Source organism: Emys orbicularis, chromosome 9 (genome assembly GCF_028017835.1).
Source record: "Emys orbicularis isolate rEmyOrb1 chromosome 9, rEmyOrb1.hap1, whole genome shotgun sequence".
NCBI lineage: Eukaryota > Metazoa > Chordata > Testudines > Emydidae > Emys > Emys orbicularis.
The window spans coordinates 65,365,935-65,389,680 of record NC_088691.1 but is presented as its reverse complement, the minus strand read 5'-3'; the positions used below and the strand labels follow the sequence as shown (position 1 = coordinate 65,389,680).

The 23,746-nt window shown below is 40.4% G+C and overlaps 1 protein-coding gene across 1 annotated transcript in view; it reads right to left on the bottom strand.

Annotated features, from left to right (window-relative positions):
• Window positions 1–23,746, bottom strand: part of CLSTN2 (calsyntenin 2) — a 385,405-nt gene that overhangs the window by 71,725 nt on the left and 289,934 nt on the right. Inside the window, exons 7-8 of the mRNA XM_065411406.1 lie at window positions 21,445–21,693; window positions 20,753–20,874 (exon numbers count right to left, since the gene is read on the bottom strand). Of these exons, the coding sequence (XP_065267478.1) occupies window positions 20,753–20,874; window positions 21,445–21,693 (371 nt within the window). The remainder of the gene's footprint in view (window positions 1–20,752; window positions 20,875–21,444; window positions 21,694–23,746) is intronic.

Here is a 23,746-nt window from a genome sequence, read left to right as displayed (position 1 = left end):
TCAGTAAAAAGGGTATTGACCTGAGAAGGATTTACCACTGGCCAAAGTAGTTGACAAATACTAATTATTTCTGTCACTAATGCTAGTACTTGGACTGAAATACCAATCTGTATTTCTCTCCCATGGTGCAGACAAACAATAGTATTTGTCAGAATGGTCAGTTGATTTGTCGAATAGTATTTATGGGATAAAATAATCACAGATATCTCAAAGTAATCAAACTAAGTTGTTAAATTATAGCCTTGCCAGTTATACAGTAAAAGAAAAGAAAAAAAAAACCCACAAAAAACCTGTGGCCCTATTTATTCACACATTGTCAAGAGATATACTAAAATTGTTATCCTCTCAAATACAGTCTCTCTATTTGAACTTCAGACCATTTGAAGTCTGCAAATGAATTATTTATGTATGTGGCAAAATTATCGCTCAGTACATAGATAAAAGAGATAATTCAGTCCCCCTCCCTTTGAAATGTAACATGGCAGTCTTTAATGTGGATTCACCTTTTAAAATCTATTTCTTTAGGGGTGGTGGCGAAGAAGAATTCTACCTGCCATTCATATATACTTGCACAGTTTGCTAAGCACAACAGAATATCTCCATGGTCTCGCCTCGATGTTACTCTCTGAATGAAAAGATCAGTCAATATTGTGAAATGAAGGTGTGCTCTGCTTATTAATTAATCTTGATAACATTGTTTTTTTAATCCAATTGAACCACGTCTCCCACTGCATTGGGGGGGGGGGGGGGAAATGACCCTCAGTAAATGCTGCAGGTTTTAATTTTCTGTCTCTGTTTTAAAAGGCTTTTAGCCTTTCAGCATTTTAAAAATTATATTCCAGATGATGGACTACATCATGATTTATTTGTTAAAACAACTTTCCCATCAAATGCCTAAAGGTTTAAATTCTGGAGAGCACTATGGTATATGGTATTATCCTATTGCTTATGTGCGATCTGTATGAGACACAAGATCTTAAGACTCACAATGAAAGCTTTTCTGAAACATAACATCTGAACAGATTATTGGCACTTAAATAATAATAATGTAGAGTAAAGAAAACAACTGCATAATTAGAGCCTCTAAATAGTCCCTATTCCTCCTGTCTAACTCTAATCTACCAAGTATTTGGCCTAGATCACGCAACGAGACTTTACAGTTAACCAATATTACTGAAACATTGCATTTTCCCCTGGATATTTTATTTTATCATCTCTTAAAAAAACATGTTATGGTCAGAAATATGTTGACAACAAATGCTGAGACACTGGAATAATGTATTCATGTAAACTGTACTGAAAAATGTACTAGGCTCTTATATTCTCTTGTTATTAATGCATATACTAAACTTGACGTGCAAGCAAAATGGAACAGCAGTTTGGGCTTTGAGTAAAACATCTCTGAAGATAACTGGAATGAGCCTTTATCTACACATTCATTCTCATTTAATAGTGAGCAAATATGGAATTCCACTTTATTTCATTCATAGGCTATATAATTCATCTTTGAAACTAGCTGGCATTTAAAACACTTTCCATGATGCATGGGATCTGTCTTCTACTCAGCTGCTATCTCTAGGGATTCTTCCTGTAGACACCATTATTAAGGGATTTATGATAACATTATTTTTCACTCTTTAGAGGCCTCAGTAATATGTATAGTCTACAAATTGGTTTTTGGTGGTGAACTAAATAACTACATATTTAAGTAGCTTTCTGAAACATGTATTATTCACTCAATAGGCTGGGAGAGAGACTCTTTCAGGTCTACTCTTTCAGTTACTTAGAATATATAATATGAGTATTAAAACTGTAGATTACCCCCATGCAAAGTAGCCCCTTGCATAGTATGAAAGGGGTGAGTTTTGCAGGCAGATGTCTATGGGATGATCTGGGCTAATGATACAACTTTTAACTCCTGATGCCAGGCCAGAAGTAACCAATAAATAGGCCACAGTAACCAGTACTTTGTTTTGGGGAGAGGTTTTATTTGTTTGTTAAATAAGCATTCATCTTCTTTTTATTAATAACACATCCTTTTAGTTGCTCAGAGTTTGCAGCAAGACAGACAAATGATGCTACATTCTCCAAATTCTCCTGACTTCACAGAGAGTATGCTTATCAATGGAATTTCGTATCTGGGCCTCATCCCACTTGGTTCTATAGAGAACCAAAGTCTTGTCTGTACAACCTGGTCACTCCTAAAGAAAGAGTACTAATGCTATGATTTATTTAAGGAGTCTGTGTAGGTTATTAGCCATATATTAAACAAATAGATTACTCAGATAACATTATATATTTTGTAGATGTATTCTAAGAAATTTTCTATTTAACCTCCCTTGTTATGGAGCCTGGCTATACATAAATATAATTTTAGAAACAATATTACATGAATTGTCTTACTCCTTCTTACAAAAGCAAAGCGTTCCAATTAAATATCTTCTGGGTAATATAATAATAAATTAGTTGGCATATCACAGATCTTTGTACTTATATATAAGCCTCCCATGAATAATTTAAATAATAAATTCTGCCCCTTTGGAAAATAGAACTCATTCCACTGAATTTGTTAAATGTTTTCATTTCCAGAAACATGTGCTTGGAAATAATGCTATAAATTTGAAACCTTGCTATTATCTCTTTGGGTATTAGTTATGCAAATCCTCACAAGCAGGGTTAGCAGAGACATTTCCGATACTTGGCTAATGCATGTGTTTACTTGCTCACTTTCTGGAGAATATTCTGGGGAACAAAATCAGAATTTTATCCTGAGATTTAGCTACTCCTCTTCTGAAACAGAATATACATGCAGCTTCCCATTTAGGGGCTTTGAGAGCAAAATCTTTAAATAAAAGACTGGCTATAGCAAGACAGACGTTATGGGTTATAAGCTCCCCTTTTGCATAAACTGGTGCAGAGGGAGCAGATATCTGCCAAAAAACTCTGATCTCAATGCTGGCTATCAAATACAGGATTAAGTTTAAGACCAGAATGCCTTGATCTCCGGTGCTCTCAGGGCTTAATCCTTAAATTGCTGAGAACTCTGGCCCCAATCCTGCAACGCACTTAAGCAAATGCTTCTCTCCTTGAGCACAGCAGTAGTGCTACTGAAGGGAAGTAAGCTGCACCACGAGGGAAGTAAGTTGCTGTAACTCTAGTGAGAGTTCAGCCTATTCTGCCCCTGATGGTGGTACATGGGTGAAAGATGGCAAATCCAAGGCTTGTTTGTGAGGGGGAAGACCTGGGACATATCTCCTGCTCTCCCCACACCTCTCAGAGCTATGATCCAGGCAGCAATAACATGACTGTGCAGTAGGGCAAGATTTTGCGCTCCCCTACCCCCACCACTTCAGGGTGCAGCTGTGTCAGTCCGGGGCACAGACTTGCCTTCTATTTGTTAAAACCCTATTGGAAGTACAACATGCTCCTTTTCATCTCTTTGATAAGTATGTAGTCTTTATATCTCAGTTCTCACCTGGTAACCTGAAAATATTTGGATTCCCACTTTAGTAACAGGTACATAGAAAAAAAGAGCTCCAGTAATATCCCACGGGGATGATGACCTCTCTCACTGTAAATTATATTTGCTGCTTCTTTGAAGACTTTACATCATTTGGCAGGGCCTTCTGCAAAGGCTTGCTATCTCTTAAGGTGACATTGACTTTGCCTGAGAGGGTTCCTTTGAATACCTCACAGAAGGAATGTGGAGTTCAGACAGGCAATGTACACACACCCTTTTACAATTTTCACATGATTGGGAAGGTGACTTACTTGAAGGATTTTTGCTCTCCTGAAGGGACAGGGTGCATATCAGAGATAAAGGCTTCTCTGATCCTTCAAAACTTTAATGTTATATTGAGAAAAAGTCCCCTGAGAAACCTAATAGTTATTCATGTGGGAGGTCTTATTCTAAATGATACTTTTGTCTAGATGAGATGAAGATACGCAGAGAGAGACATGTACATGATATGTACACCTACCCTCCCAAATTAGTGTTATACATTCCTCTGAAGATTGGGCCCTAGAGCTCCATATTTGCAAAGAGACAGTGAATGCTAGTTTGTTTTGACCAGATTTTGATCTTTAGTGACGGAAGGTGGCAAAGATTCATATTTTGCCACCTTCTTAGTTTCTGTAAAATGAAAAATGATCATATTTTCATCCTTCTGAGTTTATAATAAAAGATAAATGTGTAAGTTACACAACCCCAATATTATGCATTGTCTCTCGACTTAAATGAGAACTGCTGGCCATTTAATTACACAGCTGGCATTATGTAGAGACAGATTATATGTTAGGTACCATACAGAGACAAGTTAATTAAGTACCCGTTATGCCTGAAATACAGTCAGAGAATAGTGTTATTTAGTCAGTAGATGGCATTCTTTCAGTGCTAACTACAACCATGCTAGCTTTGCTTTTGTGAGAAACTGAGTAAGCAGTAAGGGTCACATTCGGTCCTCTTCGGAGCTACTCTGGATTTATATCGGTGTCACTGAAGGTAGAATTGATCTCGAGTGTCTAGATTAGTTTAGTGATAGGCAAAGTTTAGAAGGTTTATAGATTTGGTTAGGCTAAATATCCAAAAGTTCTAATGCTTATCCAGAGAATTGAGCTGGTTGAAGTTTTGCTACTGAAATGTTATTCAACAGATTAAAAAAAAAGCCATTATCAGACATTTTTATGAAAAAAATTCTATTTTTGTCAAACATCTTGGGGCTCTTCTGATAAAAACAACAACAAAACAATTGTTTGGGGGGTTCACTAAAAATTAAAAAAAAATCAGAGTAAAATTTTTAATGAGATTGAAAGAAAACAGTCATCCACATTTTTCATGGGGGAAAAAAACAATTTCCCAACCAACTCTACTAAAGCATATACAAATTTATCTCAAACCTTTCGGTCTGGAAATCTTGCAAAGTGAAAATTCTCCCCTAACTTCTTCCCAGATATATCTTTGTCTCAACAGGGTCCCATTAGAAGCTGATGCCCATCTCTAATGGCAGAGTTTTCAGCTGCTCACCCTGTGAGGGTATGCAGTGATACTAAACCTATTGCTACAGAGAGGCAGGAGGTGCTTGCTCCTCAACACCCTCCTAGTCAGCGGACCGACCCACAATAGCTCAGGGCAATGCTTCTCTCCATATTATAACAGTACTGCCCTGATACCTCTAGCTGATAACCTGCCATTAGCAGCCTCCAGCTCTACCCACTGGCACCATCCCCACTCCTTCCAGCCCCCCCCCAGCTTCACCTCTCTTTTCCATCCCCACTTTTTGATGGTCACCATCTCCCTCCAGTCTGTTCTACCAGCAGTCCCCAGCCCTACCCCACCTTTCTTCCTTCTGTGCCCTCAGCCCTGTCCTTTAAGCCCCCCACCAGCACCACAATCTCCAGCAGCTCTTCTCCCTCCCTAGCTGCCACATACAAGGAACATAAAAGACCCCCCTATATCTATTTTATGTGCAGCCCCTTTCCCTGAGAGCCCCCTGCTCTTTCCCTACCTCTTCCTCACCCACTCAGTCCCACCCCCTCAACACATTCAGTCAGACCCTCGAGTGAACTATTTGTTATGATAGGAATTCAGGCAGCACCAGAGATGAGGACCTTGACACAACAGCATCTCCTTTCATAAAGGACGAGATCTTAGTGAAAAAGCCCTGCTGGTTCAGCAGCTTTGATAATATTTTAGTTTTTGCTATAATGTTTCATTCTTTGTGTACAGCTAGTGAGCCTGATAATACATTTATAAACACCTATCAAGTGCACATAGGGATAAGAAGTTATGAAACTGTGCATGTGTATCACACAACTGAGCATTCATCCCATTAGGTAATAAAGTAATGATGACCATATGTTTATAGGTCAAAATTAACCCTGATCAATAACTTCCCCATACACCATTAAGCATGTACCCATCTTACACATCGAAGTGGCCAAATTACATGCTGATTGAGCCTTTCCCTAGTCATCAAGAACAGGCATCCCATAAAGCATTATGTGTATTAGTCCAAAGGATAATTTTGGGCCCTTGGGTTCCAAATTCTAATCTTAGACAGAGGACTTGCAAGCATAACCCATATACTCTACCTCATAAAATCAGGTACCACACATGCATGAGATAAAGTTTTAGTTAGATGACCTTCTTCCTCTATGCAACTGAGATTAGAATCAGATTTAAGTATTTACAACTTCATGTAAAGGTAGCCCACATGCTACAATTGAAGTATATTTAAAATACCTATGTTTAAAGAACCATCTTGGAATCTTCTGTAATTGCCATAGTGTTATCAGTGCTCTTCAGATTTATTATTAATGTCCAAGCTTTAGATAAACATTCCAAGGAGTAGTTCTGATCAATGGCCTCAAAATCTTTGTATCATCTCACAAGAAATAAATATTTCTTAAATCTAGCTAGGGCCTCATGCCCTTTACTCAGCCCTAGCTTTTATTTTATAAACAGAAGTCATGTAATATTGCTGAGGTCTTTGATAATGATGTAGAAATTAAAAAAAAAAAAATAGAATGTGTTAACTTAAGTACACGAAGCTAAAGTTTGTTACAAATTATTTTCATATATAAAAACATATACTCCCTATGTGTACACAAACACACCCATGTGTATGCACAACCTCAGCATGCACACAAAATGTAGCTGAGCTATTACAAATAAATGCATATTGATGAAAAAACAAAACTTCCTCAATGAAAAATAGAACTTTGCTCTCTTCTTCTTGAAGTTTTCATAGTCCTGCCATTTAAGAAACATGGTAAAAATTGCAATGATTTAAACTACCAGTACATATTTAGACAGGTAGAGTCTATACAATAATGTACTTTAAAGAGACACATATTGTATAGTTTTCTGCCACCAAACTACAATTATATAACTGGCTTTTGGTTTATGGATCTCATATTGATATTTATTTTTCCAAGTAATTACTCTTGAAACATGACAGGGTATATTGTGAACTATTACATTATATTAATATTTTTATTTTATACTTTTTTCCCCTCTTACATAAAAAGCAGACACATTCTGGCTTTATAGAAAAGATTCTGAAGTCCCTGAATGGGTTAGTGTATCAAGTGTTTTCTCAGACACTTTTCACAATGATGACTAAAAGTGTCTGTAGGGTGTGAAGACAGGATGCACACAGTGTGAGCAATCACATTTATGCTACATCTCTCATACCAAAATCACAGTTGAGGACATAGCTAATTTATTATCTGAGAAAAGGCAATTCTCTAGGGCAGACAACTATCAAAGTGAATCTACAATAGCATCAAATAGAGTTGGACGCTTCTATTCCCTCAAGTGCACAGCAGACATAAACCCATTCGTTAGCACATAGGAATTGTTCACTTTCATGTAACATTTCCATCTTCATTTAGGTTACATTAAGAGAATGCCAAAATTGGCAAAGTGAATTAACAATTTATTTTGAATTTAGTCTACACTGCACACACTAACATTTTTTTTAAAATATCACTTGTGCTATCTTGCTGATAAAAAAATTAGTGAATTAGGAATTTCAAATAACTGGCTAGGGGTTAAGATAGCACTAATATGTTATTAAGTGAGCAGATTTGAAATGCTAGGCTACTTTCAAGATAATCTTCATTTTCAGCATGTATGAATCCATTTCATACATTAAAAGACACATTGGGTAATGCAGTGATAAAGCTTACATTAAGTTTTCTAAATTGATAATTAAGATGATCAGATATACTGCAACAGCAAATGATGGGCAATAAAGCAAAAATTGTTCATACTATAACTGATCTGTTACATTTTATACAAAATAGGTTTGTGGAAAATATTCTACAAGGTTCAATATGACTATACATTTCCAAAATTTAATACTTATGCATCCTATGTTCACCGTTCATAGCAACTGCATTTGTATTCCCCCTCCTTGGTCCAGCAAGGGTGCCCATTGCTTCTGGCTCCTTAACCATCACCTCTCTTGGGAAAGACATGTTTCTCTCTCCCTCTTGACCAAGTTTCGAGTTTGCACAGTTCCCCGCTTACACTGTGAAATTCCCAGCAAGCCAGACTGCCTAAACAGGCCAGCATCTGCACTTTTCTTACTCTTCAAAGATATGAACAACATAATTGTCAGCAATTATAAGTTACCATACAGTTGTTTCTAAGCAAGCACATTTATTCTTAAGGTAAAAGCATTCCATAGAAAACATTAAAAACAATAAAAGAACCTACACACATGCTAATAAGCTTGCCAGAGATCATCCCCCAACTCCAGCAGGGGCTCTGGCAGGAGTCAGTCCTTCAAACCCCAGCAAAAAGTTTTCCTGTAGTAATAAGTTCGTAACAGCCTCAGCTCAGAGTAAGCACGCTGACTGTGCAGATCTTTATACAGCTTGGGCTTTTGATCTCCCAAATTTGGGAACAGGTAATCAGCAGGCAATGGTTCTCTTCTCAGGGTATCAAAGGGTAGAGTTTTTGAATAACTGGGGGGAGGAGAAGGGATTTGCATTCCACCTCTCCCCAGATATTTCCCAGGAATCCACTTCATAGGCATTGTCCCAAAAGACGGTTCTTGTCTACCACATTGTTCAATGTAGTCCTCTGATCAACCAGGCCCACAATAATACATAACCTTTAACTTTAATACAACGGACTCCAAAGATACTTAAACTTAATTCAATAAGGATATTGCAGGAAATTGCCACATTGGTCATACTATGTGTGATTTATTTGACTACTATTTCATTTTAAATTAATTTTGTAAGATGCCCTAAACCAAAATTATTTAAATAATTTTGCTGTTCACCAATGTACCTTGACACTGGAAGTTGATGGGTAGGATTTACCAAGGCAAAAAGTCAAGAATTACATTTTTCAATCAAGTGGGATCAATAGGGATCAGACATTCAAAACTCTGATATGAAAAAGTGGCTGTGATTGTAGGGATATAAAAGAAGGTACTAACAGTGATTCCCCCAAGAGACAGTGACCCCCTCATAATTTGTCCCCCACACTTTAAAATCCAACAGTTTCACCAAGTACAAAAATGTCTTGGGTCTTCTGTTAAAACTTGTAAGCTACTGTCTGTAGAAACCATTGATTATATCTATCCTGTGAAAGATATTTTACTACTATGTAAAACTTACAAACAAGTTAACTGACTTTGTTCTTGAAGTAATTGATACAATGTAAACAAATACTATAAGCTGTTAAGTGACTTTCACTTCATTCAACTGCTCCTAGGACAGACCCCCACCCTCTGTGATTAAAGGGCCGGGAGTCTCAAATGAATTAGCACACACCCCGAAAGTGGTGGAGACAGTAAATTAAAATATGGTTAAGATATGGAATGTATGCTGATGAATGCTTGATATACATGAATGGTTAGGGAGGTGCCAGCCTAGAAAGGGAGTATCCATCGGCCAAAGAATGTGTCAAGTGGATGACCAGAAAACCCCCGGAGGGTAAACTGGGATCCACCCCATCACCTGGAAGGATGAGAAACACAAACTTTGGACAGTGTGGAGCCACCAGGAATGTGCCACTTTGGACAGGAATGTGTGCCATCTGCTGATTGAGTCAGCAACAGCAGGATGAAACAGCTCCCATAGACTAACATAGGAATTAAATCCTATAAGAATGGACTCTCAAGACTGAGGACTTGGAGTCTCTGGTTCTGCTGCCAACCTCCAGGAGCACCAGGTGCATCTGACACAGACTCGGCTCCATCCTCATGACCAAGATACCTGGCCAGTAACTTGGCATGAGCAACTTCTAGGCTGGTAACTATAACAACTATACAGAACTTGAATGAATGATTGTGTGAATGAATCTATCTATCTATCTATCTATCTATATATGTGTGTGTATAAGGAATAAGTAGTGATAGGAATAAGTAGTCAAACAACGTTGTTTACTTTTATCTTTTGCTTTATCATTATATTTACAATAAATGTGGCATCTTTGCCTTATCCCTCTTAATAAGATCCTGCTGGTTTTTATTCTATTGGTATAACATGATCGGCCCGTTGTGACTTGGAAACCATGTGTTTTCATGAGAATTTGAATGCCTCTAGTATGTGTTAGCAACTGGGATGTAGGAAGTCTGGCCAACTGGTTAGAGCAGGAAACAGGTCTAGTGGTCAGAGCAGGCATCCACATTGGGGAACGGAAGCAGGGGTCAGAGCCGGAGTCAACAGCCAAGTATCAGAGCCGGGGGTTGAGCCAGAGTCAGGACCAGAGTCAGGACTAGCAATCAAAGCTGAGGATCACAGCTGGGCTCAGATACTTAATGCCACGGCCAAAGGGCTGAGCCAAAGGTCTGGAGGTCAGAGTCAGGATTGGGAGCTGATGGTCGGAGCAAGGGGAAAGGGTAGGAACCAGAGAGAGGCAAGGATCAGGCATGGAGCAAGAGCAAGGTGGGAGCTAGAACTGAGGAGCAGGTCAGTAGCAGAGCAGGGATCAGGAATAGGGTTGGATCAGGACTGGAGGAGGCAGGCAAGTGCAGGGTCCAATGTGGCAGTAGCAGAGGTCTGCACACTTGCTCAGATGGCTGGTCACTTCCTGGCTTAAGTAATGAGTGTGAGCCAATTACATGGTCACAGGCCTTGGGTGCTACAATTGAACTGTCTGTGGAGCCTGACCTACCAGGTATAGTGAGATGCTGCTTCGCCCATCTCCCTTGGTGGTGACAAGGGAGTGTCAGAGATCCAGGGATCCCACAGGTCCAGGCTCCATACAGTTTCATAATATTATAAAACCAGTGACCTAGGTTTCATGAAACCATTAACAGTTACAATAACATATTTCAAAATATTATCCATTAATATAGTATATAGAGGCAACATGTTTTAGTGGTTTGAACCCAGAAATGGGGAGTTAGAAGACCCAAGTTCTATGCTCTGCTCTAACACTGGCAAGTCATTTAACTTACCTGTGCTTCAGTTTCTCAATCTGTGAAACGGGGATGATGGTCATGTATAATAATGTGACAGAGGGAAAATTCCAAGCAGACTAGCAAGCTTTCTGTGTTATATATCCCTTGAACAAGCCATTCAATTGAGCTGTTCCACTGAGTTCATTGGAATTAGGACCAGACCCTTAATATAGTCTGTCACTTGCCTCTTCATTTACAAGAATTTCATTATTAGTAGTACTATGCTCTCTTCCCTCATAGCACCCAGCACTGTCACATCTGTCCTCTTGCTGTGAAAGAGTATGTCTACACTCTGCAATGAAAAACCTGTGGCTGGCCAGTGCCAGCTGAGGTTAGAGGGTCCCAAAGCTTGGGGAACAGCCCAAGCCAGAATATCTGCACCAGAATTAAACAGACCCTGAGCCTGAGTCAGCTGGCACAGGCCAGCCGGGGGCGTCTAACTGCAGTGTAGACATTGTATCCAAAGTGGCCTCCTGATGCCGTTAATTCTGCTTTAGAAATTGGCCAGCAGGAATTATACTACAAGGTTATAATCATCTTCTTACCAACCACCAGTCTCTCTCTGCCATGAATTGAGACTTTACTAACCTGAGAGGAATGCAAGCCCTCTTGAATGCAAGCACTTACATGACAACGTAACTTTCCACGTCCTGAGGCTGAATGGATTTCAATAATTGGACAAACATCATGATATTCATAACTATGGCTCTTATCTAGCACTCCCTCAGCACAATGAGGAAGCCTTAACATGAGACAAAGAGTCAACGGTGGCAAGAAAATAAATGCAAAACTTATAATAACTTATAATTGCTGTGAAGTAGAGAAAAATATATACATATATTCACTGTTGTACATATATTCACTGTCAAATACAAGAGTTTGCAAACTTGTTTCCAGGTGAATTGTGAGTCATTTTTGTAAGACTTAAGAATTGTAATATGCAGATAGCACAGTAAGTTCACATTCCCTTTCAAAAAATATGGATGGTTTAATTACAGCTTTAAATAATTAAACTGCTTTATCATATTGACAGTCACAGCACCTGAAAGCCCTGATTATTATGTACTATAACTGCAGCATGTCTCTATGCTGTCACACTGTAACTTCAATATGTCCTACTAAATTAGGTCCATAGTACACACATGATGAAATAATGTTATAATACACTTTTCTTGTCACTAAATTGCAAAAAGGCCATTAACATTTGATTAATTCATATAGGTAGGGACTTGTGTATTTTGCAATTCTGCAGCTACAAAGATAACCAAGAAATACACCCCTGACACAGAATTTGCACAAGGAGCTACACATTTACATTGCTAGGCCTTATTGTTGCCAAGAAAATCTTCCAGACATTGAATAAGTGGAAAACTGATATAGAATTTTCTTTCTGAGCCTGGAGACATTCAAAAACAATAGCTCTAAGACAGGTGTAAACTGCTCCCCTTCATCTAAATGCAAAACCATACTCTGAAGTGTCCCTAGCTCCTGTTTACCAGAACCTGGGAATGGGTGACAGGGGATGGATCACTTTATGATTACCTGTTCTGTTCCTTCCCTGTGGATCACCTGGCACTGGCCACTGTCAGAGGACAGGCTACTGGGCTGGACAGACCATTGGTCTAACCCTAAATGGCCGTTCTTAGGTTATGATGTAAATGGGTTAACACACACTTATTCATTACAGTTTCAGTGCCAACATTGTTCATTGTTTCAACGTTACAGAAAAATCCATCTCCAGTAAAATATCTAACCATTATATCTAGATAAAATGGCAGATAGTTGTCTGGTTAGAGATGCTGGTTAGTGACTATGGTAAAGAACCACACAATTGCTTTAATCTAACATTGAACAAAGGAGCTTTATGTAGTAGAATTAGGATAACAATATTCTTCCTGAAACTTCTTTGTCTCTGATTTATGGAGGATTTTCTACCTAAAACTTTCCCCATTCTGCTCCTTCCCAATATCCTGCCAGAGTTTTAAAGAAAAATACACATTTTCATACCTTACACCCAAACTACATTTAACGTCACTTTTTTTAAAAATCACAAATGGGAGGGGAAAAAATACATCTATCATTTCCCCCTTGCCAAAAAAAAAAAAAAAAAAAAAAAATTAAAATGCCTCTTGAATCTCCAAAAGCTAAACTGACTTTCTGTGAGCCAAGAGTCACATATGTCCCTACCCAGCTGCCCAAATCTCCAACTTTGCCGATAACTTCCGCAATACAGTCATGCACATTCTATAAAACCTTCAGTGGCATAACTGGAAATCAAGGGACAGCACAAAATAAATGCAATATAAAAATAAAGAAGAATGGACTGATTCTATTATTCACTTTCAGATTTAATTAAACAAAAATCTTAAAAAAAACATTCCTGAAGCTCCAGGAGAATTTCTACATGAATATTTCAGAAAAAAAAACAAGGCAACTTGATGTGATAGGTCCAGCTTATTGCAGTATATACAGGTCCCAACATATACAGCAGAGATCGGCAACCTCTGGCACGCGGCTTGCGAGGGTAAGCAACCTGGCAGGCTGGGCCGGCTTGTTTACCTGCCGCGTCCGCAGGTCCAGCCGATCGCGGCTCCCACTGGCCGCAGTGCGCTGCTCCAGGCCAATGGGGGCTGCGGGAAGGGCGGTCAGCACATCCCTCGGCCCACGCCGCTTCCCGCAGCCCCCATTGGCCTGGAGCGGTGAACCGCGGCCAGTGGGAGCCGCGATTGGCCGAACCTGCGGACACAGCAGGTAAACAAACCGTCTCGGCCCGCCAGTGTGCTTACCCTGGCGAGCTGCGTGCCAAAGGTTGCCGATCCCTGATATAGAGTCTGCTTGTGTACATTCTCCATGTATGGAACTCCCATTGACTTCCATAGAGTTACTAGGAGAGTGTGTACTGTGTTCTTCCTCCATTGTTTCCTGATGCTGTACCTGATTTTAAACAATATTTATTTTCCATGGGAGTTTTACCACTGACTTCAATGGGACCAAAGTTAGACAACACTGATTGCTTTTGAAAATCCTACCCTGTAATAAAATTACAATACAGTTTATATTCCTGGGAGGGGGGGAGAAGGGGGGGGGGAACTGTCGCAAAAGGCAGCACACAAACATCCATAGAAATATCTCCTGATCACTGAAATTAAATGCAAAGGGGTATTTCTGAATGCAGCTCAATGCCTCTTCAAGGGTCATAGCAGGTTTACAAAGGCACAAAGCAATATTATGGAAATCAGTTGGCATAAAAAGAGTTTTCAGGCTCATGTAGCACAATTGGTCTTGCACAGTACAAAATCTAATTCATTTGTCAAGATTGGTGGTTAACTGGGATAGTACAATTACATTAAAAATGCCTTAAATTGGGATCTCAAAGAACATTTGCAGCACTTGCACATTTTTGTGCTGGCAAAGGCTGCTTTGAAGCAAGATGCTACATACAATGGATCAAAATAGCATTCAGAATGAGAAAGAAAAATGGTAAATAAACTGTGTTAGATAAGACATTAGAGGTTAGAATGTAATAGACTAGGGGTGCTTTGGATGCCGCAGAGTCTGTCTGAGGCCTGGGATAATTTCTTCTTAGTCACAGGATTAGCATGATTCATCTATCATTTTTCTCCTGCTGGCTGTGTAGGATGCAAGTTAGGTGTTTTCTAATTTTCTGTCTGTAGGAGGCTTATTAAGGATGTATGCACAGTGCACTACAGGCCTGCATACCAATTGCTGAAGAAATAGTTATGTGCTTAAGAATTGAAACTCTTTTGAGCCTCAAATAAAATGATTAAAGTCACTAACTTTTTTTAAACTGTCAATGAAAGGTGCCAGATTTACACACACACACACACACACACACACACACACACACGTACGTACGTAATGGGCAGTACAAGTTTATGCCACACTGTCCCATCAATACACCCCAGCATTCTAGGGTTCAGAGGATAGTTCAGTCTCAATATCAATTCACTCATTGTCCTCTCTGCGGAGTCTGTCAATAAAGATGCCTTTTATGATTTTCATGTTATGGTCATTTGTCCTCTAGGAAGTAGTCTCAGTCTATTTCCTAATTTCATATAGGCTAAACAGCCATCATATAGTAACAACTTTCAGCTACTACTGACAAAACTAATTCAAACTATTACCCTGGATCTGAAAGGCTATATATCCGATTCCAATCCCTTTAGTTTTGCCCTATGATAACACAGCATGCATAGCTTGGAAAATCAGCTAAAGCACTATCATACACATGCATAGTTGCTTACTTTCCAAGGTAAATAGAAATGCAGTGTATTAAAGGACAAGGGAGTGTACTATCAAGTGTAAGCTCCTATTCTACATTGTAAATGAGTCAGTTACCTGTAAATGGAGGCCTAACCAACACCATGTGCACTGCACGTGTGATAGACAGATAGAACACATTATATTCTGATTCATTTGAATAACCTACTCTCTTACTATGAACAATCACTGTTTTCTGTATGATAAAACTAAACTTGAGGCTGTTTTAGTACAATTTGTGCTTTAGACTCACTTTGGATTATTCAGAGCAGCTTATCTTGACTTTGAAAAAAAACCTTTTCTGCATCTTTATCCATTTTTGCCAATTTAGAATGACTGCATCATGCTCCTAGATCCTGCAGTGCAGCCATTTTTGCAGGGACTCAATGAAGATTTTGCCAGTGGGCTACAGGACCAGATTCAATATGAGCAAAATAGCAAGAGGCAGAAAATAATTAGAGTTTGAATTAAAAATTATTCTGTCCCTGTCTGAAAGATCAAAATAAGATTACTGCTTTAGATGTTGATTTAGGGGGGAAATGTCTTGGCTTTGATTAAGTCTTGCATACTAGCATGAAAAATGCAATATCCATGGTGCACAGAGCGTGAAATATATTGTGCATTGGCCTATTTAATGCTATGTCCTCCACTGTTACCAAAAGGCTTTAAAACTATGGCTCATTATACAAATCATTATTTGGACTCAATCCTGTATGGGTCAGAGGAAATCTGGCAGGAGCAGTAGTATAAAGTAGATTGAGATGGGGGGAACTCTTCCCACACCAGCCACGGCTCAAAAATTATAGCCTATAACTCTAATATTAAGCACCTAACCTCCCCAAAATAACTGCAACTGCATGATACACATTAGGCACATATGGAGTTTCTAAGCCATTTGATGTGATAGTTGCCTGAAATGGCTATATAGGCTAAGTGCCAATTTAGGTGCCATTATATGGACGCTGTGATAAATCAGCTCATAATATATACTAAAGTTTGAAAATTGGGCTCTATAATTAACTCTGAGAAAAGAAAGAATTTAAAAAGCTCTGGAAAATGCCTCACAAGTGTCCTTTTAAACTTCTGTATAAGAAATTTACAAAAATAAACAAACGGTTTGATTTTGCATATTGAAATGAAGGAAACACCTATGCTTCACAATAAGCTAGAGTTGCCAGAAGATAGGGAAGCTGCTACCTACTGAGCATCTGTCGCTCAGTTGTTTAGGAAATGTTGCAGCTATGCTAACAGTGTGTGCATATGAGATTCACACTGATTTTCTTTGTATCGGGGGTAGCCGTGTTAGTCTGTATCTACAAAAACAACAAGGAGTCTGGTGGCACATTAAAGACTAACAGATTTATTTGGGCATAAGCTTTCATGGGTAAAAACCTCACTTCTTCAGATGCACCTGAAGAAGTGAGGTTTTTACCCACGAAAGCTTATGCCCAAATAAATCTGTTAGTCTTTAAGGTGCCACCAGACTCCTTGTTGTTTTTACTGATTTTCTTGAAAGTTATCTGCACCTTATCTTCTGGGTCATTACTAATGGGCTCACTTGCAAACTATACTGACAGCTGCAATAAATTTCAGAGATGATTAAAGTGGGGATTAAAAAAAATCAGTGGTAGTCTGTATTCATTTTTTTTAATGTTTCTTATGAATAACAAGAGTCCCTTCAGTTTAAAGTCCTACAGTCTTGTCTATTCGTGTTTTGGCACATATACAGCTAAGAGGTTAAATGTGCTCTGCAGGTACAGGCCCAAGGTTATGACACTTTCAGGTCCGTGGAGGAGTATAGAGTGAATGTTCATCACCATGTGCAAAAATTTAGCTTTGTGACTCTTCCATTAACTTTAATGGAAGGCATAGGATAAATACATACCATACTGAAAAGAACCCCATCAACCTATGAATAGATTTAGCAGCCTAACCTGCCCACAGCTAACTTTGCAGGTGCTACTGTGTGGAGGTTTCCAAAGCTCCCTGTGTGTTATAACTATGCCGGCTGCATCATATTCCAAAAGGAGGAAACACTACAAGAAGAGTAGCTATGTAATGTCTGACATGGCTACCTGTGCTGTGCCTTTACCCGAGGATGGAGTTTGGGACTCAGTTATGTCTTCCTGCTATAGATATAAATGGAGTATAAGGCCTGGTCTACACTGGGGGCGGGGGTGTCAATGTAAGATACGCAACTTCAGCTACGGGAATACCGTAGCTGAAGTCGACATGTCTTATTCCGACTTACCTCCAGTCCTCACGGCGCAGGATCGACGGCCGCGGCTCCCCCCGTCGACTCCGCTACCGCCGCTCGCTCTGGTGGAGTTCCGGAGTCAACGGGGAGCGCGTTCGGGGATCGATATATTGTGTCTTAACGAGACGCGATATATCGATCCCCGATAAATCGATCGCTACCCGTCTGGACGTACCCTAAGAAATTATATTCTAGATGAAAACGAGCTGCCTTCTGTGATCTTTGCCTCAGAACATCAAACATCTTGTGGGCTAAATAGGGAACACTTAGAATCTGGTATCATGAATTCTATTGCTCCACAGCACTAGTGAAAAATAATCCATGCGCCTCTTGCACCTGAGGTCACTGGCCTCCTCTCAATTCAAATGAGCACCAAATTGTTGTCACCGCCATGTAGTACCTTATGCCCAATAAAGTATCCTCCCACCGTTTACTTTCAATTAACAGATGCTCTGTGCTGGGCCCACTGTATCAACCTCTGGTTTTTCTTCCTGAACTGTGTACAAGCCATGAAGTCTGCAGCTTTCCACATTACACTGTGCTCCAGGTTGTGAGAATCTGGTTAATAATCCAAAACAGCCCAGGTTCCATCACACTAGCACTTAAAGTATTCATTTCAAAGACTGAGAGGTCATGTACTAGATCCTGGCCTAACTGAGCTCAGAGGGCCAGATTTTCAAAGGTATTCAGGTGCCTTAAAAAAAGCAGAAAGTCACCTAGTGGGATTTTCACCTCAGTAGATTAGGCACCATTGAAATTGTCTTTGAAAAGCTTTCCCAGAGTTTCAATCTGGTTGGGTTCTATAAGAATTTGCAGAGAGTGCTGGAAGGCCAGAGGGAATAGCAACAGGGAGTGCATTTACATGAGAAGTGACCTTTCCTAGTTGCCAAAGCCTCCTGAAGTACGATTGGGACAATAGTAAGTAAGGGTCACAGAAACCTAGTCGCCCTAACCATAAAAAACGTTATGTATACTTTACACTTACCCTGTTGTTTCAGCAGGGAAGAGCACTAGAAAATATATTGTGGGTATCATCCTACACTAGGAGAGAAAAGAAAAATGAACTAGTTGATCTAATAAGTCTCTTCTATCATTGAATGGTTTTTAAGTAATAGGGTCCCTGTCCCCTAAATAAAAAATTTCAGTCCATCTTCAATGTTGGTCAATGCCTGATACTATATGATAATATGGAGGGCATATTTTAAGTATAAAAATGGTTCTCTACTGACATTCAGGCTCATAGTATTTCACTGAGCACTAAATATGGAAAGATAATATGCCAATTACTGGTTTGGATTCCCTTCTAATGGTATCTGCTCCTGCAGAGATCCTTCAACTGAGTGAAGCTCTTCAGCTCTCTCCAGAGACATAACTCAGAGCATGGCCATGTTAATCTCAAACTGTCCCTAAGGGCTCATTCAATTGTCTCTAGATGAAATCCTCCAGCACCTTCAAGATACACATCAAAGAACTGTAGCTAAATAGCTGGGATGATGTTTAAACTTCAGTTAAAGATGTGAGGCCAGTCTGCTCCTGTAAACTGTCATAGCTCCATTGACTTCACAGAGAATTTGACTCACAGCCTCAGGCCCTCATTCACCCCTTGTTGGACACTGGATAGCAGTTGTATTTATCCAGTTTTCACACACACACACACACACACACACTCTCTGATTTGGCTCTACGTATTGTTCTGAAACAGCAGCATATAATACCCTAAACTCTAAAAGGAAAGGTGTACCAAAGCAACTGGAAGGTGAACAGCACTCTGCCCTAGGTAGAGGGAGGAAATGTTAGCATCAAAATACGAACCTGGAGAATGTATGTTGCCTGCTAATCATCATCTATGTTAATCACAAGCAAAAATATGACTTGATATGAAAAAAAGAAAAGAATCCAGAGTCCAGTTAAAGATATACATTATTTTTGAATGTAAGAGGGAAATATAATTGTAAAGTCGTTGCCATTTCTATATTTCCAAGTGTGTCTAATTTTTAGCCTAATATCTGAAAAAAGTGTGGAAGTGAGAGAGAAAGTGTGTGAAGCAAAAAAATCACAGACTGTAGTAGAGATGAAAAAGTTCTCTCAGACTATTAGACATCTCCCTATCAATGGAGTATTGTCGCCTACTGCACATTTTCCAGTGCTTTGTCATGGCTAAGTTACTGGAATTTCATGATAGTTTACTTATTCAAAGATACTGTTCCTCCCTCTTCAAAAGACAAAAAAAAAAAAAAAAAAAAAAAAAAAAATCTGCTTCAAAACAAGAAAACAAAGCAGCACACAAGGTGATTTTAATTCAGCTTTCCAGCTCAAAATGGTACACATAAGTTTCGAATAAATATCTCTAAAATCTTTAATGCTTATCAGAACTTATCTTTTACTGTAGCAATTCAGTTCCATGGCATTGACTTATAAATATTTCTATAGCACTCAGCACAATAGTATCAAACTAAACCATTTTTACAAGACCTTTAAGGTTCACCATTCATTAGTGTAAATTCATCCTTTGAGACATGTTAAGGCTTCTTCATTTCAAGTATACCAGAACTAACCCTCATCTGGATACCAGAAGTGAAAAAACAAGTGCTATGTCCATTAAATGGGTTCCTGTTACATATATTTGACAATCAGGATTCAGGGCAACCTTCTGGTCCATTTTAACAGGAACGTAAGGGATTAAACAATTAGCATAATGCTATACCTGTATGTGAACTTTACATTTTGTGCTCAAAAATATGTTACAAAAAACTCAGTTTAAGCAAATATTAGTCTGTAAAAATGTGTGTTTGCATCATCCTTATCTTAACTAGAATTAATAATTATCTGGAAGGCAACTTTCGGCTACTTAATATTTTCTCCATAAAGTGTTCTTCATAATCAAGCAAAATTAAATACAACAGCAACTGAACATAGGAGTCTACAGACTAGGAAAGACAAGTCAACATGCACCATCAGGCACTTGTCTCCGCGTCAGCAAAGTGCTGATTGGAAAGGTCTAAATCAGTTCTGTTGTGCAAATAAAACAGGCTTCTGATGGTGAATGGAGGACTTTTTTAGGAACTACATGTAATGTGATGCCCCTGTGTGGTTGTCAGCAATGGGAATCAAACCCAGGACCTCTGGATCTAAAATTACAAGCCTCTACCACACTGAGATGAAAACAGTTAGCTCAAAGCTTGCAGCAACCTCTTCAACCTCTATGAGGTTCTTCCTTTACAGGGGGACAGAGAACCATCCCTTGTAAGTGCAGGTTACATACAGATAATAAAAGTAGCCCAAGTACCTGATCCAGCTTCCAGTGGAACTCTGCCGGGCGAAACGTATCAGCCTGGTCAAAATCTTTACGCAGCAGAAACACCAGACGACAGTTGTGCACATAAAGTGCGTAATGGTGTCGATTCATTTCTAAAAATATATAACAAATAAAGAGGCTTAAACCACTGAAGTGTCATAATTGCTTTGTCTAGCTGAATTTGCCTCAAATAAAAATTCTGCCTGTATAAGGAGGCAATATACACTTCAAACAAACCAACAGACATAACATTCTACTTTATTTCAGAATTGTACCTCCTCATGAATTTAGTGAAAGCTGCAGGTGCTTAGCACCTTTGAGGATTAGGTCCTATCCATTTAGTTTATGGATGAATTGGGTCAGCAGTTTTCCAATTAATATTTAATCTGATTTCAGTTAACATAACACTAATTTCCCAAATCTAAATCATGAAAAATTAAAACTAATTTTCCCCATTTTGTCAACCGCTCTCTACAAAATCCTTAGATGAGTTTTGAGAAATGCAAAAGTATTGCGGAAACTTTCACTGAGCTCAGTTATCACCCAACTAAGGAATGTGTAAAACTTTCAGAGACACAATACTCAAGATTTATGGCTTCCTTTCAAAATATATTAACTGATAGGAAGAAAAACTCCACCCATGCCACTGTGAGCTCTGCCAAAAAGATTTAAAATAGACTCACCTGTCTTGTCAGAGTTGCAAAAAATGGTTTCTTTTTCAGCTCTCAGTCCTGGACTAGGTCCATGTTTCATCCACATAGTGATAGTGAATTGATCAGTTAAATTCTTTGGTACTATTCCATCAGGAATTTTGGCTCCTTGTTTTCCATCAAATTTAAAAATCATGTCATTGTTGTCTATCAGAAGCCCAGCTGTCCAGTTAGTTGCTGCACTAGGAGTCGGTAATAAGTCAATGGCACCTGAGGATGCTCCTGCAGATGACATATAATGATGAGGTAGTGATGAGAAAGCTATTCTGTTAAATTCATTATAGGCCAGATTCAGATACCCTTGCTCCTGTTCAGCAACATCTTACTCCACAAATGGTTCCATTGACTTCAGAGTCAGAATGCCTTTGTACAGTACCAACACACAGTGTACAGAAAGGTGCGTTTTGTTTTTGATGTTGTGGTTTTTTTAATTGGTGCTATTAATGAAATCCCTCCCCTAGATATATTGGTCATGCTGAGTACAACTTTACAGGCACTGGAGGGAGATGAATGTCTTAGAAAGGTCTCATTGTTATTTTAAATAGCTTTAACATTATCTTATGTTTCACATCTGGCATTTCAGAAACTACAAGAAGCAAGTATTCTGTGTCCCAGTGGAAAGCTCAAAATCTCCCCTTCCTGCTGGTGTGTGTACATAGTTCATGGTGATGTGTTGTGATATAAGATTTTATAGGCATGAGTTTGAGATAACTGCATGGATTTCCTTCCATGGACACATCATAGAAATTCACAATGATGGTAGAATGTTAGTAATGCTATCTCTAGAAAATAGGTAAAGATTCATATCACTGTAGGGTGACCAGACGTCCCATTTTTAAAAGGACAGTCCCATGTTTAAGCCCTCCTGCAGGTGTCCTGACTTTTTCTTAAAAACAGGCAAATTGCCCCATATTTTCTGTCTCCCCCGCATAAGTACTGGTGGGTCCTGCTGCTGGCCGGATCCCTGCTCACCAGCCACCAGGGTGAGTGGGGGGGGTCCAGTGGCCAATGATGGGAGTGGGTGTGTAAGGCTGGTGGCGGGGTGAAGATGCAGCACATGGGGTCAGCCACTCCCCCTGCTGGTCCATCAGCACAGCCCCCGCTGCATGCCAGCTCTTGGCCAGCAGGGCCCCGCTCCCCATCCCCTTTCTGGCTGGCACTGGCTGCGAGCTGCGGTGGTTGGTGAATGTGGTCAGGCCCCAGACGGCGGACAGTTACATGTTGCCTCTGCTGCCCACCCATTGGCCTTTTACGTGCTTCCCCTCTCGCTGTCGACTATCTACTTTGCCTCTCCCCCCACCCCCAACCCCGCTGCTCCTCCATATCCTCCCCCCAGCAGGGCGCATCCCGCACCCAGCACTGTGCGGAGAACCAGCCCCTGGTTGAAGCACTGAGCTCACCAACAGCCTGGCCAGCAGGCTTCTTCCTTCCCCCACTGCCTCTGGCTGGGCCAGTGCCCTGGAAAAGCCCAAGACCCTCCGGCCCAGGGCGCTGACCAAGAGGAGCCGAGCCCTGCATGTGCCAAAGCTCCAGACAGCGCTGGCACGGGGAAACCTCTCCGCCCCTCAGCTAAGCTCTGGAGTGGCGGTGGGGGGAAGGAGGGAAGAGAAGCGATTTCCAGCCTCTTCGCTCCCCAAACCTGCAGGATCCACAGCAGCCCCCGGGCCGGGGCTTAGCACCCTCTTCACCCCTCCCCCCGCCCTGGGTCCTGCCCCCAGGGGGCACAGGGCTGCTCTACACCCTGCTGAGCCACTTCTCTGGCCCGGTTTGCTGAAGCTCCTGCAGTCAGGTTCCCTGGGCCCTGGTGCACAATGCATCCTTAGGGCTTAACCCCTTCCTGCCCGTGCTGTAGCCGGAGGCGGCTAGGTTATGTCAGTGGCCAGCAGCAGACTGGAGGGGTTAGCTGCCTTTTGACACTGTGCGTGCAGGAAGGGACAAGCAGCTTCCAGCCACATGGGAGCGGTGGGGGGTGGGGCCGGGGAGGGCAGGGAAAAGATGAGCTCTGCAAAGACACAGGCCAGGTCATCCCTTTCCCCCCACCCCATCCTCCTCCCCTGCAGCTGGAAGCAGCTCCCATCCTTTCCCTTCTGCACAGTGATGAAAGGCTGCTGCTGGCCACATTCTGGTGTGAACCCTGGCAGAAATCTGGAGGGGGGGCATGTGACCCTGCGTGTCTCTTCCCCCCACCCCCAATGTGTCACCTCAGGAGGGCAGAGAGCATCAGGCAGGGAGGTGTGTGAGAGAGGTGTATGGGAGTATGTGTGCATCACCCCTC